The following is a 13,515-nucleotide window of genomic DNA, read 5'->3' as shown; positions in this document are numbered from 1 at the left end:
CAGGGCTCTGTGAATTGTCTCACTCACTTTATAGAGAGGCAATGCTGCCCCTTTACTTACCTGTTTTATTGACCCATTGACGTAGCTGAGGGTGGTGCTGCAAACTGATTTGTGATTGGTGATATTCTGGATTCCTAGGACACATGTAAAATGTTAATTTTATGAGTTAAACATTGAAGAGGGATCATTAGTTTTTAAAAGTCATATTCCCACTTGGCTCTTCTCATAATCACTGTTACAAGAATGATTACTGGGATGACCATGACAATAAAAAATAAGAAGGGAGAAGTCTTTTGCCTTAGACTGGAGTTTGAAAAGATCTTGGGGTTTTTAAATTTATTTTGCTGGACAGCATTTATATGTATGGTCAATGCCTCTGCTTGCTGTTTGTAAGATGTTTCCTCTCAGAAAATATATAAACCTGGGTCTGGAGGTTTTTTAACTGCAGGAGCTATTCATTAACAGCAGGAGCCCATCACAGATGAGATTGTGGGGGCGGTGTCTGAAAAGTAGAAGCAAGATAGGGTAGAGGACTGAACCTTGAGTCCACCCCTTTTTGCTTACTGTTTTGCTGCTCTTCCCTCTTCAGCCTCTCCTTTTCATGAGAAACTACTGAACGTGGAAGAAAGGCTCCACATTTCCATAGTCATGGCACTCTTTTCTTCCCTCACACCAGTATTTATAGCCATTATATGTGTTTTGATTGGGGTAATAATGAAGAAGACAAATGGAGAGAAAGAAAAACGCGACACTAAAAGCAAGCATCCATCTCGCCCGTGGGTGGATGAAGATTTAAAAGATGGCACTGACCATCCCTTAGAAGAAGAAGGTAAGAAAAATCTTATCCCAAAAACTTTTATTGTTTGAATCTTATCTGCTGATATGAATAAAGGAGGTGTAGACTTCGGGACTTCTCCACAGTGGCAGCAATGCTCAGTGCAACACTGCTGCTGGGCCCTGAGCTTGTCAGCTCCCAGCCAGGGAGGCAGACCTCATGTCATGTCACTCTTGGTGTAAATTTCTATTTCCTCCAGACCCCAAAAATCAGAGTACAAAAAAAAAAAAAATTCTCAGAGACTCCTGTGTGTTTCTCTGTACAGCACATCTCAGACCTATGAGGGACTCTAGGGACAGTGTAAGGAAAGAGAGGAGATCCTGCTGAATTCCCCACAGACTCTTCCCAGGTCTTATTAGTGTGAGCAAAGGGAAGACCTGAGCAGATGTTTCTACCTGCAAGTAATCCCACTTTATCACTCAGCGGTACATGTTTGGTCTCAGCACAGCTAAAAATTTGGAAATGAGTTTATCACTATTTTTACAAAGGTCCTCCATCTGTGGCTTCTGAGAATGTCAATGACAGCTTTTTTGGGAGCTGTGTTGATCAAATATTTAAGAACAAAATGTGGTGGTGGTGATAATCTGGTCACTCAGCTGCCTATTTGAACCCATACAGAATGTCCTTTATTTTCATTAGCTTTTTTTGATTCACAGCTTGGACAAAAGTCTAAGCTAAAAATGTACCCTTCCTTCTTCTTACTTCCTAACTACCCTCCATAAACTCACTTTATTTCTTTGTAAAATAAAAATCTTCAGAGTTCTGTTCCTATCAGTTTTTTTAAAGTAGTAGTTAATGCAGCTCTTTTTTTTTATTCTTTTTTGTCCCTCAAGCTGGTTTCAAAGACCTGTTGAGGGGTCTGTCTGGGTTATTTTTTCCCCCATAATAGCACTTCCCCCAGTCTGCTTCTAGGAATCTTAAAAGTTACAGTGTCCTTATGCATATAGACCTATTTCTAAGAACTAATTTAGCTCTTTTCTCAGTGTTCAGCGTACTTTGAGTTAGTGTTGTTTATCAGTTTCTGAAAAGAGTTGATACTAAGAAAGGTTTAAACCCTGTTGACTATATTCCAAATATATAAAATTTCTTTACAAATCACTTTACCTGATGGTTCAATGCAAAATAGATTCAGTAAAAAATTTTTCCATAATCTCTTTGTCATTAATGACTTACTACTTCAGTTAAATTGCTGCAAATTAGAATTCCTGTGGGTAGTTAAAATGATAATCTATGAATTATCATCTTGGACTATAGCTGTTTCTATCAGTTAAAAAATTTAGATCCTTTGCATAAACAAGCCTATTAGTTCTCATCAAGGAGCCTCACTGCTGTAGCTCCATATATAAAATTTTGGTCTTTTACGTGTTAGTTGTTTTCCCTGTTATTTAGGTTCTAAATTCAAAATTGTACTAGTTTTTGTTGCAGAAAAAAATTGCTTGCAAAATTTTTTTGACAGGTAAACATGTTGGTACTGTTGCTAAGTTTTGTTTACCTACTAAGTTTTATTTACTTTTAAATAAAACCTTTCTCAATATACCATGTCACCCAATATTAAATTTTCTTGCTCTTTTAGTAACAAATAATGACCTTTCCCTTAGTGGTGTGTGATTCAAAGCAATTTCTTTGTAAAATTGTTGTGTCTTTTATCTCTAGAAATATTAAAAGGTAAATTTTTCTTCAGCCCAGCCTAAATGAGAAGAGTAGCAAGGAGAAGAAAAAGAGTTAGTAAGGATCTGCTACTTTGCTAGAGCCTTAATTAAGGATCAAAACATGTTAACCTTGTTGTCAGTGTTAAAATTTTCACTGACTGCACTAGGTGCTGAAATGGAAACATGGATGTAAAAGGAGATTTTTTTTTTAAATACTAAAGAATACCTGCTGTGTAAATTCTGTTATTTTATTAATGTATCTTACTTTATCAGACAAGCTCAGTTCTACTTAAGCGTCTCTGGCTGGCTTGTGTTTAAAGATTCTCTTCAGTTCCTCTGAAGAGAATTTGAGTTAGGTAACATGAAGGTGACATTCTTAAGGCATGTTCTAAAGCTAGAATCTAAGGTTGCCCCATGTGAACAAGGTGAATTTTCAACAGCCCCCTGAATAGGAAGGTGCAGCTGAAGAAGTGTTTTGATTCATGTCCCTGACCAAAGCAAGGTCTATTTGCTGAGAGAGTGAAGCACTCAGCCAGAAAAACAGAAAAGCATTGACCTCACTTGTGGCCCCACGACCTTCCCTGCAGTGGAGCCCTCAGGGATGTCTCCCATGAGAAGGACATGCCTTTGAGCAGCAGAGCATTCGGTGCAAGGAGCTGAACTGCTTGGGCAGACTCAGGAGGGTCACTTATTGGCAGTGAAGGGTGCAATGGTGAGGGCTAAGTGCTCCTGAGCTTGTCTGTGTTGTGTTTTCCACAGCTGAGGAGATGGATGTTTCTCATGGCAGCCAGAAATCCAGTTCTTTTGTTAAGTGCAAAGCACTCAGGACATTTGTTTAATGCTTTAACTGGCATTACTTCAGGTTTTTTTGCATGCCCATCTATCCCATAACCTTTTTCTTCATTTATATTAAGATCCAGAATGAGAGATTGTTATGCTGTGGATTGGCAAGGGCACTGATGATGCACTCTACTTAAGGACTACAAAACAACACACAAAGTCCCAAATGTTCCATTCCTCCTGAAAATGCTCTGCTAGTTGCTTGTGATACTCATTGTAATAGACCTGTCGTACTTAAAAGCATTCTCCTCTCCCCAGTTTCAAAAACTTCCCATATCTTAATAATACTACTACTGGCATGGATGAGGCAGTAGCAATTTAAACCTCCTTTTCAATGGCAGTTCATGTTTTGCATCATTTAGGAACACAGGACTCAGATGGACACAATGCATTACTGTGTGTATCTTCCTGTTGCTGCAAATACATCCAGCCTTTGTCATCAGCTGAATGAACCTGAAATGAAAACTGGACTTTTGTCACCCCTTCTCTTTAACCTTGATGAAAGGTTGGTCCAGAATTTCTTAGGATAGGGTTAAAACCCCCCCTCGACCTTTCTGCCTACCCAAACTTATTTAATACTACTGTATATCTATTTAATCTGTTCCATCCTCTTGATTTCAAAGGATTCTCTTCTAGCCCTGGCATATACTCTCCTGTGGTTTATGGATTGCAACCAGATTACCTCTCAGCTTTTCTATACTAGGTTTTCTCTTTACATAATAGCCACTCTATTTACCCTAAGATTGTAAGAACCTTTAGCAACTATATTCCAGTTGAGGTAATTTTCACAATATTTTGATGCTGGGTTATTTTTTCCAGGGTCTGTGCCTCTCCAACTTGGTACTTCTTTTGCTTAAGATCCCTGACCCACTCTTGAGGTTTCCAGGATCAGCCTGCTAAGCAGTATTTATAACCCACTAGTAGGGTAATCCATCTCTTTTAGTTCCCTATTAGTCACACTCAGTTCAGGGCTGGATTCACTACTGGGATTCCTGTAGTGGCCCATTTTGCAGCAGTCTGCCATTAATCACATAAAGAACCCACAGGGTCAGTTACCCAGCATTTAACACTAAAGATGTGAAAACTTTCTTTACGTACATTGAATTTTTTTCCTATGCATCATGTCTTTACACTGGAAAAGAGAATTAGAGAGGAACTGTATGCTCAGGAAGCAATTCACTAGAGAAGAAACTTGTTTGGAAAGCAAATGCAGTAGTCTTGACTGGGGTTTCTCAAGGATCAGTCTCAGGATTAATTGTTAATATTATCTAGTGGTCTTTGCATAAAAGCAAGGAGAGTAAAAGTGAAATGTCTTAATGACATACAACTGGAAGCCAGCAACACAGAGAAGTGTCAGTGTAGGTAAAATAAGTGGCCAACAGAAGTGAAATGACAACTTACTGTTCTCAGTATGAGTTTTTAATTAAGAACTCAGGCTTCAAACTGAGGTAAAATTTATTACTTGATTTGCAGGCTGATTATAACCTCCCATATGGACTGCTGGGAAGAACATAGTTATCATTCGAAAATGTATCCAGAGAGGAATTTCTGATAGAGATAGTAAAATGTACTTTTAAAATGAGATAAAAATGTACTTTTAAAATGAGATTCCATTTGGGATGTGTGAGCCAAAACCATTCCAGATTTACTTAAAAAGCAAGAAGCTTGATGACTACTGTAAATGGCAATTGATGGAATTGATGGCAATCTTGAGAATGTGGCTAACAAGGTAAAGGCCTTGCTAGCAGGATGTCTGTTGTCCATCAAGTGGTGGAATACAAAGAGGTATAAACAAGACACTTGTGGTATTGTGTAACGTGACTGTACAAACAGGAGAGTGTCTAAACACAGCAATTAGAGATATAGAGTGCATGCACCAAACAGATGGTGCTGATAATGATTTAAAGTTAGCATATGGATCATGTTAACTGCTCGGAAAGAATGGTTAACTGCTCGGAAAGACACATGACAGAAAAGAATATATAATAGATTAATTTATTTTAAGAAAATAAATTTGCCAGGAGAGTTTTGGTTTTGTGTGTCAGTTCCTGCACTTCCAGGTTTTTCTGCTTCAGCCAGTATTCCCATGCTGAGTGTATTGAGGTTTTCCATTCTCATTGGCCCTGTCACCTTTGTCCCATGTTCAAAATCTCTGAAAGTACATTTCTTTTTTCACCTTATTATTAAGTTGAGATTTCTTGACCAAACAGCAGCTTCACTTCTCTTCTACTTACACAGGAAAACCCCCTCACAGCACTGAACAAGCAAGCACTCACTATTTTACCAAGTGTAAATCACACAGGGAACATTACCAAAAGGCACCCTTTTACTTTTTGAGCGTGCACAAGATGATCACCGAAATAATTTTTACCAGGGCTCAGTGCTTTCCACTAACCTGGAGCCAGGTCCTTGCAGACTATGGCCAAGAGCGCTTAACACAGGCATGAAATGTTAAACAAAACAAATTCTCAGGGTGAATTCTTTGTACAAAAAATGAAATGATGGTGGTTTGGGGACCAGAACCATTCAGTTTAGATTCAATTTCTGAAACTGGATTTATTTTGCCCTTTTGCGCAGGCTGAGCCACACGTGAATATTTCACTGCTTTTAAAATGAAAAAAAACCAGCCTGGTCTCTAAGGCAACTGCACACTACTAAAACACAGAAGTAATTCCTGTTTGAATTTGTGCTGGAGATTGCTATGATTTGGGAATAATAGCCTAATAGCAGCAGAAAAAGAACTGGAATATTTTTTACTGACTCAGCTCTCTGTAGCAGATTGCTCAATACTATTGACTAGTCAAAATGTAGCATTTAAATAGCTTTAACTTCCAGATCATAGCTGCAAAAAATGCTGTCCATGCTGATTCTAGGAATATGGGGGAGAAAGAGGCCTCAGAGACAACAGAATATTCATTTTGTGATATAAACAGACAGATTTCATTGAAATGGAGAATAATTTTGAGTTTTTAAATTAAAGCCAAGAAACACAATATCCTACATTTGATATGTTGTTATCCTAAATATAGATGCCTGACATCCATTTCCTCTTATGCTGAAAGTATCAGGAAACCAAAGAGCTTAACCACAAAGTCACATTTCTGCAGAGCCAATGCTTGCAATGTTTCTGCTATGAAACATGAATATGGAAGAAGTTGACATTCAGCTCTTCAGAGGAGATTTTACACATACTGGTAGTTAAGCTCTCTCCTTAACTTCAATAATTTAATTGATTTTTTTTCCTTATTAAACAGCTCAAGAAGGAACACACATGTTCACATTTACTTGCTGAGAAAATTGGGCTGGAAGCCTGTCCACTTTTTCAGTGCTGTTTCAGCTTGTAACCTGTTTTTGCAGGCAGGCTTTCAGGCTGAAGCGGAGAAGGCAATGACTTCTTTGTGGATCACGCTTGCTACAGCAGGTCAGGACCCTCCTGCCTCTTGGTATTCAAACAAGGTGTTTATTCAGTAGCTGGAGCTGGGGATCCATAAGTTGTGTCAACTGGAACCTCAGACTTTGCCTTACCAGAGGTGTAGAACTGCAGTGTATGCCAGTGCAGGACAAGGTGCCTTACAGTGTGAATGCCAAGGATATCAACAGCATTCTTCAGCAAAAAAAAAAAAAAAAATCCCTAACCACTTGTATTTTCTTGCAGAGGGTGAGGAAGAGTGGCAAGGACTTGAAGAAAATGTTGCCCATGTCCCCTTCGCTGGTGAGCGCTACTCTGAGGCTGAAATGATCAAGAGGTCACAGACATTCTATGAGCTTCTAAATAAGAGACGGTCTGTCAGGTTTCTCAGTGACGAGCCGGTCCCCAGGGAGGTCATTGATAATGTCATCAGAACAGCAGGTGGGTACTGAGTGGTTCAAGGGCTGGGGGAAAAATAAAGGACCAGCACTGCTGTTCAGCTCTGTAACTGTGGTGTAAAAGGTGGTGTGGAAAAGCCAAGGGAACTGGAATTTTGCTTGTGGTTTTCCTAGATTCACCTGTAGCTGGAATGAATTAGCACCCATTGATTGATTGGAAATTACTCAGCTTGAACAACTATATGTCAGAGACTCATTTGGAGTCTCCCAACTTCTCTGTTGCAGTTCACCCATAAGGGCAGAAGGGCATTTCAACAGCATGAAACAAAAAACTTAATTTTCAACTTAGAAAAGATGTTATTTAAAATTAAATTTATGTATGGTTTACCAAGACATTTTTCAAATAGGAACATTGAAGTGTTTTCTCAAAAATGTCAAGCCATATGTACTTCACACGCTCTAAAATTTAATGCATTATAATGATATTTATCATGTGTGGGTTTTGCACTTTGGGGTCCCTCCACAAACAAATAGATTAAATTGTCTTAGTCATGTAAAATATTCCATACATATTGAATATATGTTGGCAAAAATGGTTGGTGCTTAATAAAGGGAAAGAATTTCAGTCTAAAAAACCTTTTCCAGTTCTTCCAACATTAGTGCCAGACCCCTGTTGCATATGATTGGAGTATTATGCTGAGGACCGTAATAGAGGTTATTTGACTGAATATCAGAAATGGATTATCTTTGTTGTTGTTGAGATTTTATGTATTTCAAATCATTACTGTCATGTCCTGGCCTAATCTCATCTGTGCCTAACTAACATTGACTTCAGCCAGGAGTGGTTTTGATTGTCATGATTTCTCTTATTCTATGAGCCAGCTGCTGCTACTATAGAGAATATTCCCAAGCTGCCTTAGAGAAAAGTTCAGTAGCCTTTAGCAGGGTTAATAACCTAAAGAATCTCCACATTTGAGGTGCATTATTTTCCCTTTAAGAACTGTAAGCAGCTTTGTTACTGCACTGTAAAGACTCTCCATATCCCTCTAATTAACTAGGCATCATTAAAACACGAGCATGTTTTGGCAAATGCAGCAAAGCAAACAAGCCTGGCGTGCAGATGAAGTACTTAGTAACCCTGAAAGCTTTGGGCTGTGTAGAGAAAAAGAAAACAAAAGGAAGCATGAATGCCATCAGTTTTTACGCAAATCTGAGGAGAGGCAAGGTTCACAATAAAAAACATTTTCATATATCTAGATGAGTTCAAGCTGCTTATTTAGTGTTTCTTGAACTAAAACCAGTCCTTAGTATTGTATGCACTCAAGTTCTTCAAATGTTTTTAAATGTGTATGAGGGACCAGAGAGATCTAAACAGTCTTCTTAATGTATATATCTGTGAACCTGTGCAGATATATATTCTTCAGCTTTTGGCTTTTAACCTCCAGGCAGTTAAAATATTTCTCCAGTGGTGTTGGTGGGTGAACAAGTACAGATTTCATATATATAATATATATTAAATATATATTATATATATATATATATATATAAAATATATATCATATATATATCCACACCTATGAACACCAGCTGTCTTTGGGACAACAAACTCAAACCTGTATGCTCTATGGCAGATGTGTGCACTGCACAGCTCCTTATCTTTGTCAGTCAGCAACAGGTTCCTGCCGGGGATCACTCAGACTTGTTTTCCTGAAAGCCATTGTTTTCTTCCTTTAGCTAAAACCACGTGTCAGAGTTGGCTGTGTATTTGGACAGAGCTCTGCTTTTGGTACAGCACTTTGTAATAACATTACTGCATTCGTATATATTGCACCATATTACTGCCTCATCATAAGAACCACCAAAAAAGGAATTTTTTACAAATCCTTAACACTGGCTTCCTGTAAGATGGCAGTATGAAAGGACTAACCTCTGTTCTTCAATGGGATTTCACATTCTTTGAGAAAGAAATGAACAGGATTGTCTGCCAGAACTTAGTCCTCTTCTTCCCATCTCATCCACTTGCTTTCCTATTGCTCGCTTGGTCAGCCTAAAAGCTCACAAGAAAGAGCTGATACCTCTCACTGCTCACCCTCCTTCCTGGGTTTTTACTTTTCCTTGGTTTTGTATGAAGGTACTTCACCTAGTGGAGCGCACACTGAGCCCTGGACCTTTGTGGTGGTGCAAGATCCGTATTTAAAACATAAGATTCGTGAAATTGTAGAAGAAGAAGAGGAAATCAACTACAAAAAAAGGATGGGAGACAGATGGGTAAATGACCTGAAAAGATTGAGGTATGAAAAGTCAATTACCTAAGGGATGTGAAGATAGCTGTTGTTTCAATGTAGGAAAGGCTTCTATAATTTTCTATTTCTTCCACCCTCTCACTTTTAATGTTTTCCTAAAATCTATGTTTGGAAACAAAAATTCTAAATATATGTAGAACTGTGCCTTGGTGGCTGGTTCATAAAATTGCTTCCAGTAAAAAGGATTACATGTTCTCTATTTTGAAAGTTTTCCAAGCACTTGGCTCCATCATTATTTTTTCCTATGTAACCTCTGCGTCTGAAACTCCTCTCCCAGATTTTTTTCTGTTGTTTGCCAAACAGTCAAGCTCCCAAAGTCACTGGAAGCTTTGCTACCAACTGAGGAAGCCCCAAGGCCTGTCCCCATCCAAGTGCTGAATTATGCAATGTTTAATTGTTCCAAATGCCCTCCCAAGTCTGACTGACTTGCTTAACTTCACACAATGGGAAGATGTCTACTGAGCCTGGCTTGTCAAATGGAGCACGGGCACAAAGCTTTGTAGGATTGACTTGCCCTGCTTGTTTGATTATATTGCTATTTTTCGGGTGCTTAGGTGCTATGCAAATTTATGTGCTATGCAAACAACTGTCAGAGGTTCTTATGTTTTGAGTGACAACAGTAGAAAGCACTTATTTTCTTGTCTAAATCCTATATCACAATTGTCATTTAAGAAATTGGGAACCAAATGAATTGTATCATGATGAAATACATGAATGAAATACATGGATGAAATACCCAGGAACAGAAAAGCAATTTTTGCCATTGGAATATATTTAGGTTTAGACCTTAGACAAAAAAGTTTTGAACTTTTCTGACAGCAGGCTTTCCTGCAATTACAAAAAAGTTGGTACTGTTGGTAACAGGCAAATCTGCAAAATTCCAGGAATTAAATAATCACAAAAGGCAAATGCTCATGAGGCCAGTTCATAGATAAGAGGTCAACAGCTATCTCTTATTTGTATGCAATTCCACTCTTCAGAGTGAGCACATCAACTCCTTAGCCAAATCTGTTAAAACTGAGAACTCTCTTCCAGCTTTTTTCCCTTTCTGAAATGTTTCTATTTAAGCTGATAATACTTAATCCTTTGCAGTAAATGTTCTAAGGTTTAGCCTGCTGCTTTAATTGTCATGTACCTTTAGTGCCACTTTGCAGACAGTAAATGTAACTTACAGGAAAGTGTAAAGGTTGCAAAAGAAATGTTTTAAACATTCTTTCGCAGAACAAATTGGATCAAAGAGTACTTGGACACTGCTCCGTATCTGATCCTCATTTTCAAGCAGGTGTATGGGCGGCTTCCAAATGGCAAAAAGAAGACCCACTACTACAATGAAATCAGTGTTTCCATTGCCTGTGGTATCCTGCTTGCTGCACTGCAGGTACGTTGACAGAACCAACATACTGTGAGTCCATATATTAATTTGGATTACCTACCAAGACTGTTCTGCCCAAATGAGGGTGGAACTCAGTTTAGATTTTAACAGTTTTAGTCTCCTGGATTACTCCAATTCCTGGCAATATGTCCTAGTTTTGAGTTTTAATGTTATTCTACACAGGTCTGCATCTGAGAAGGTGATTCCTATCCTCAGTACTCGTTAACAGGAAGAAAAATATAATGTAGCTTCCAGAGTTGTCACTCTTTTCTCGGCACAGGCTTCAGCCCCTGTGGTTTCTGCCTTATGCTAACAGGGCTGACAGGCTCTTCAGACTACCCAAGCACGACTGTGTGGTGCCACACTGGCCCCTTCTTTTCAGTAATCCCTACAAAACAGCTTGACACCAAACCACTTTTAGTATACAATGCTGAAAAAAAATCAGGGACATATGCAACAGAACACGCTGTACTATTTCAATCAGTCCTTCTGAGGCATTTCTGAAAGTGTACTGATCTCTAAAGCTCAGCATGTTTGATGCCAGCCAGTTAGATTTTCTCAGCGGTTTCTCAGAGCTCAGTTCTGCTTCTTGTACCTGATGTACTCACACAAGTGTTAAATAGAGAAGCCATTCTCATAGTTAACCTGGCCTGTCAGCAAGATAACAGCAAGGTGCCTCCTCTTATATTAGGCCAGCTTCCTACCAGGCACTGCCATTTCTCCTCCATTCTGTTTTGAATGGCACTTTCTTTCATGCATTGCTGCTCCTCAGGCACCACTCAGCACCATCACTGTTAGCTCTTCTCCTCTTGAGAAGATCATAGAGATTACTAAACATGACAGGTGCATTTCCTGGGCACCTCTCCCTGGCTGACTTGTGTCTCAAAGCCTCCCAAAATGCTTGCATTGGGTACACAGAGAGACTGAAATCCACAAGTGCAGCTCTCAGGAAGTGACTCAGCTGTGTGATCACACCTTGGATGATGTCAGCTCTTTATTGTTTGCCCAGATTTTTTAGGGTTTTTGTGATGTTTTGAATGAGAGGAAGAGTGATACATAGACTTATTTTGGGATTCTGATGTAATCCATAACAATGGCCAGTGTGAGAGATGCCAACAGACTCCTGTGACAACTTCTGAGGCAGAGCCTGTGTCCACTTTCTCTGTGAGGTACAGCTCTTGAGGAGGAGCTCATGTGTTCACAAGGCTGTAAGGCAGCTTCCTACCAGCTGTATGGAGGCAAGAACAGAAATAGTTCTCTGTATGAGCCAGATCGTAGAATCAGGGAATAGTTTGGTTTGGAATGGCTGTTTCAAGATCATCTAGTCCAACCACCAGCACCATGGGATGACTTTCCAATCGTATCCCCACTACTGCCTCTCAGCTTCCCTGTGGCCATGGATTCCCTCGCCATCACACTGGCACAGCAGGCAGGCTCTGGCTCCACAGCACACAGACATGGCACACAGACTGTGCTGCTGCTGTGGTGGAGAAATGCTCCACTTCTCTGAAAGCACAGCAGGCATCTTTCGTGGTGCCCCTGAGGCTGTTAGTAAATCAGGTGTTCTAAAGGCTGCAGCAGGTCTGACAAAGCAGCATTTCTGGGCTAGCTGACAGAAGGATGTGTACAGGTGTGGTGGGAACAGCCACTACCACAAAAAGAGCACAGACCTCTGTCTCTCTGTTGCTGTGTGTCTTGCTGCAGAACGCAGGTCTGTACACAGTGACGTCCACCCCGCTGAACTGCGGCCCCCAGCTGCGGGTGCTGCTCCAGCGGCCAGCGAACGAGAAGCTCCTGCTGCTGCTCCCCGTTGGCTATCCCAGGAAAGATGCCACCGTGCCTGCGCTGACACGGAAGCCGCTGGAAGACATCATGGTGGTGATGTGAGCCCAGAGCCAGGGCAAGGAGAGCAACCCTGCTGACAGCTGAAGTTGTCACTGCTGTTTCTGTGCATCGTCCCCCTATGTTGCTGTTGCTCTCGCTGTTTACACCTTTATTTCTTTTTGTGCTCATAATCGTCTAACAGCAGTGAGCAGTCAAGCACTGTGCTTTGGACAGCTGCTGTTACTTGTCTGACAAGGGTGTTGTTGCAGGGGATATGTACAATGGCATTTAAATGATCTCATCACTTGATTTTTCTCATGCATTTTGGGGACGAATCTCCTCTTGACCTGGAATATATATTTTCTTTATACTTTTGTGATTGCCATAACACAGTTATTTTAAGAATTTTAATGAAGGTTGTATTAAAAGATACAAAGAGGTCAAACTGTGCTGTCCTGTCTTGGCCAGTGGGTGCTGTTTAAATGCCCCTTCCCCTTTACTGTGTTTACTGTGTGCAGAAAGATGGTATTTTTCTCCTATATGGTAGGATTTTTCCACTTGATTGATCTCAAAAACTTTCTTAAACTATGCAGCTACGAGGTCTCAGGTTGCAGGAAATTGAGTAGGAACAAGACATACAAATAATTTCCTTGTTACCATTTATTTGTACGTATTCCAGGCACAGTTAGATCATGTGGTAACTATCAGTCGTGCCCCTGGAGGGAGCTCCTATTCTGGTTATCCTGTTCATTCCTACAACTATACCAGTTTAACACCCTGAAACCGAGACTGCTTTGGACACCCTGGCACGTGGGAGGTGCTGGCACGGCAGCCCCAGCCCGGGATTTGGGAGCTGCTCGCTGGAAGGGCTGGCGCTGCCCGTGC

The 13,515-nt window shown here is 40.2% G+C and overlaps 1 protein-coding gene across 1 annotated transcript; it reads left to right on the top strand.

Annotated features, from left to right (window-relative positions):
* Positions 1-608: 608 nt before the first annotated feature.
* IYD (iodotyrosine deiodinase) lies at positions 609-13,075 on the top strand. Its single transcript, XM_058020901.1, has 5 exons — positions 609-829; positions 6,980-7,174; positions 9,263-9,422; positions 10,656-10,812; positions 12,511-13,075. The coding sequence occupies exons 1-5, from the start codon at positions 649-651 to the stop codon at positions 12,691-12,693; spliced, it is 876 nt and encodes a 291-aa protein (XP_057876884.1). The 5' UTR covers positions 609-648; the 3' UTR covers positions 12,694-13,075.
* The last annotated feature ends 440 nt before the right edge of the window (positions 13,076-13,515 follow it).

The sequence above is a fragment of the Melospiza georgiana genome, chromosome 3, assembly GCF_028018845.1.
Source record: "Melospiza georgiana isolate bMelGeo1 chromosome 3, bMelGeo1.pri, whole genome shotgun sequence".
In the NCBI taxonomy this organism is placed as follows: Eukaryota; Metazoa; Chordata; class Aves; order Passeriformes; family Passerellidae; genus Melospiza; species Melospiza georgiana.
This window is presented reverse-complemented; position numbering and strand designations above follow the sequence as displayed.

Coding starts and splice junctions, on each gene's coding strand:
- IYD (XM_058020901.1), top strand. CDS start 649: ATGGCACTCTTTTCTTCCCTCACACCAGTATTTATAGCCATTATATGT. Junction 7,175..9,262: donor TAATGTCATCAGAACAGCAG/GTGGGTACTGAG, acceptor TTTTGTATGAAG/GTACTTCACCTAGTGGAGCG. Junction 10,813..12,510: donor TCCTGCTTGCTGCACTGCAG/GTACGTTGACAG, acceptor GTCTTGCTGCAG/AACGCAGGTCTGTACACAGT.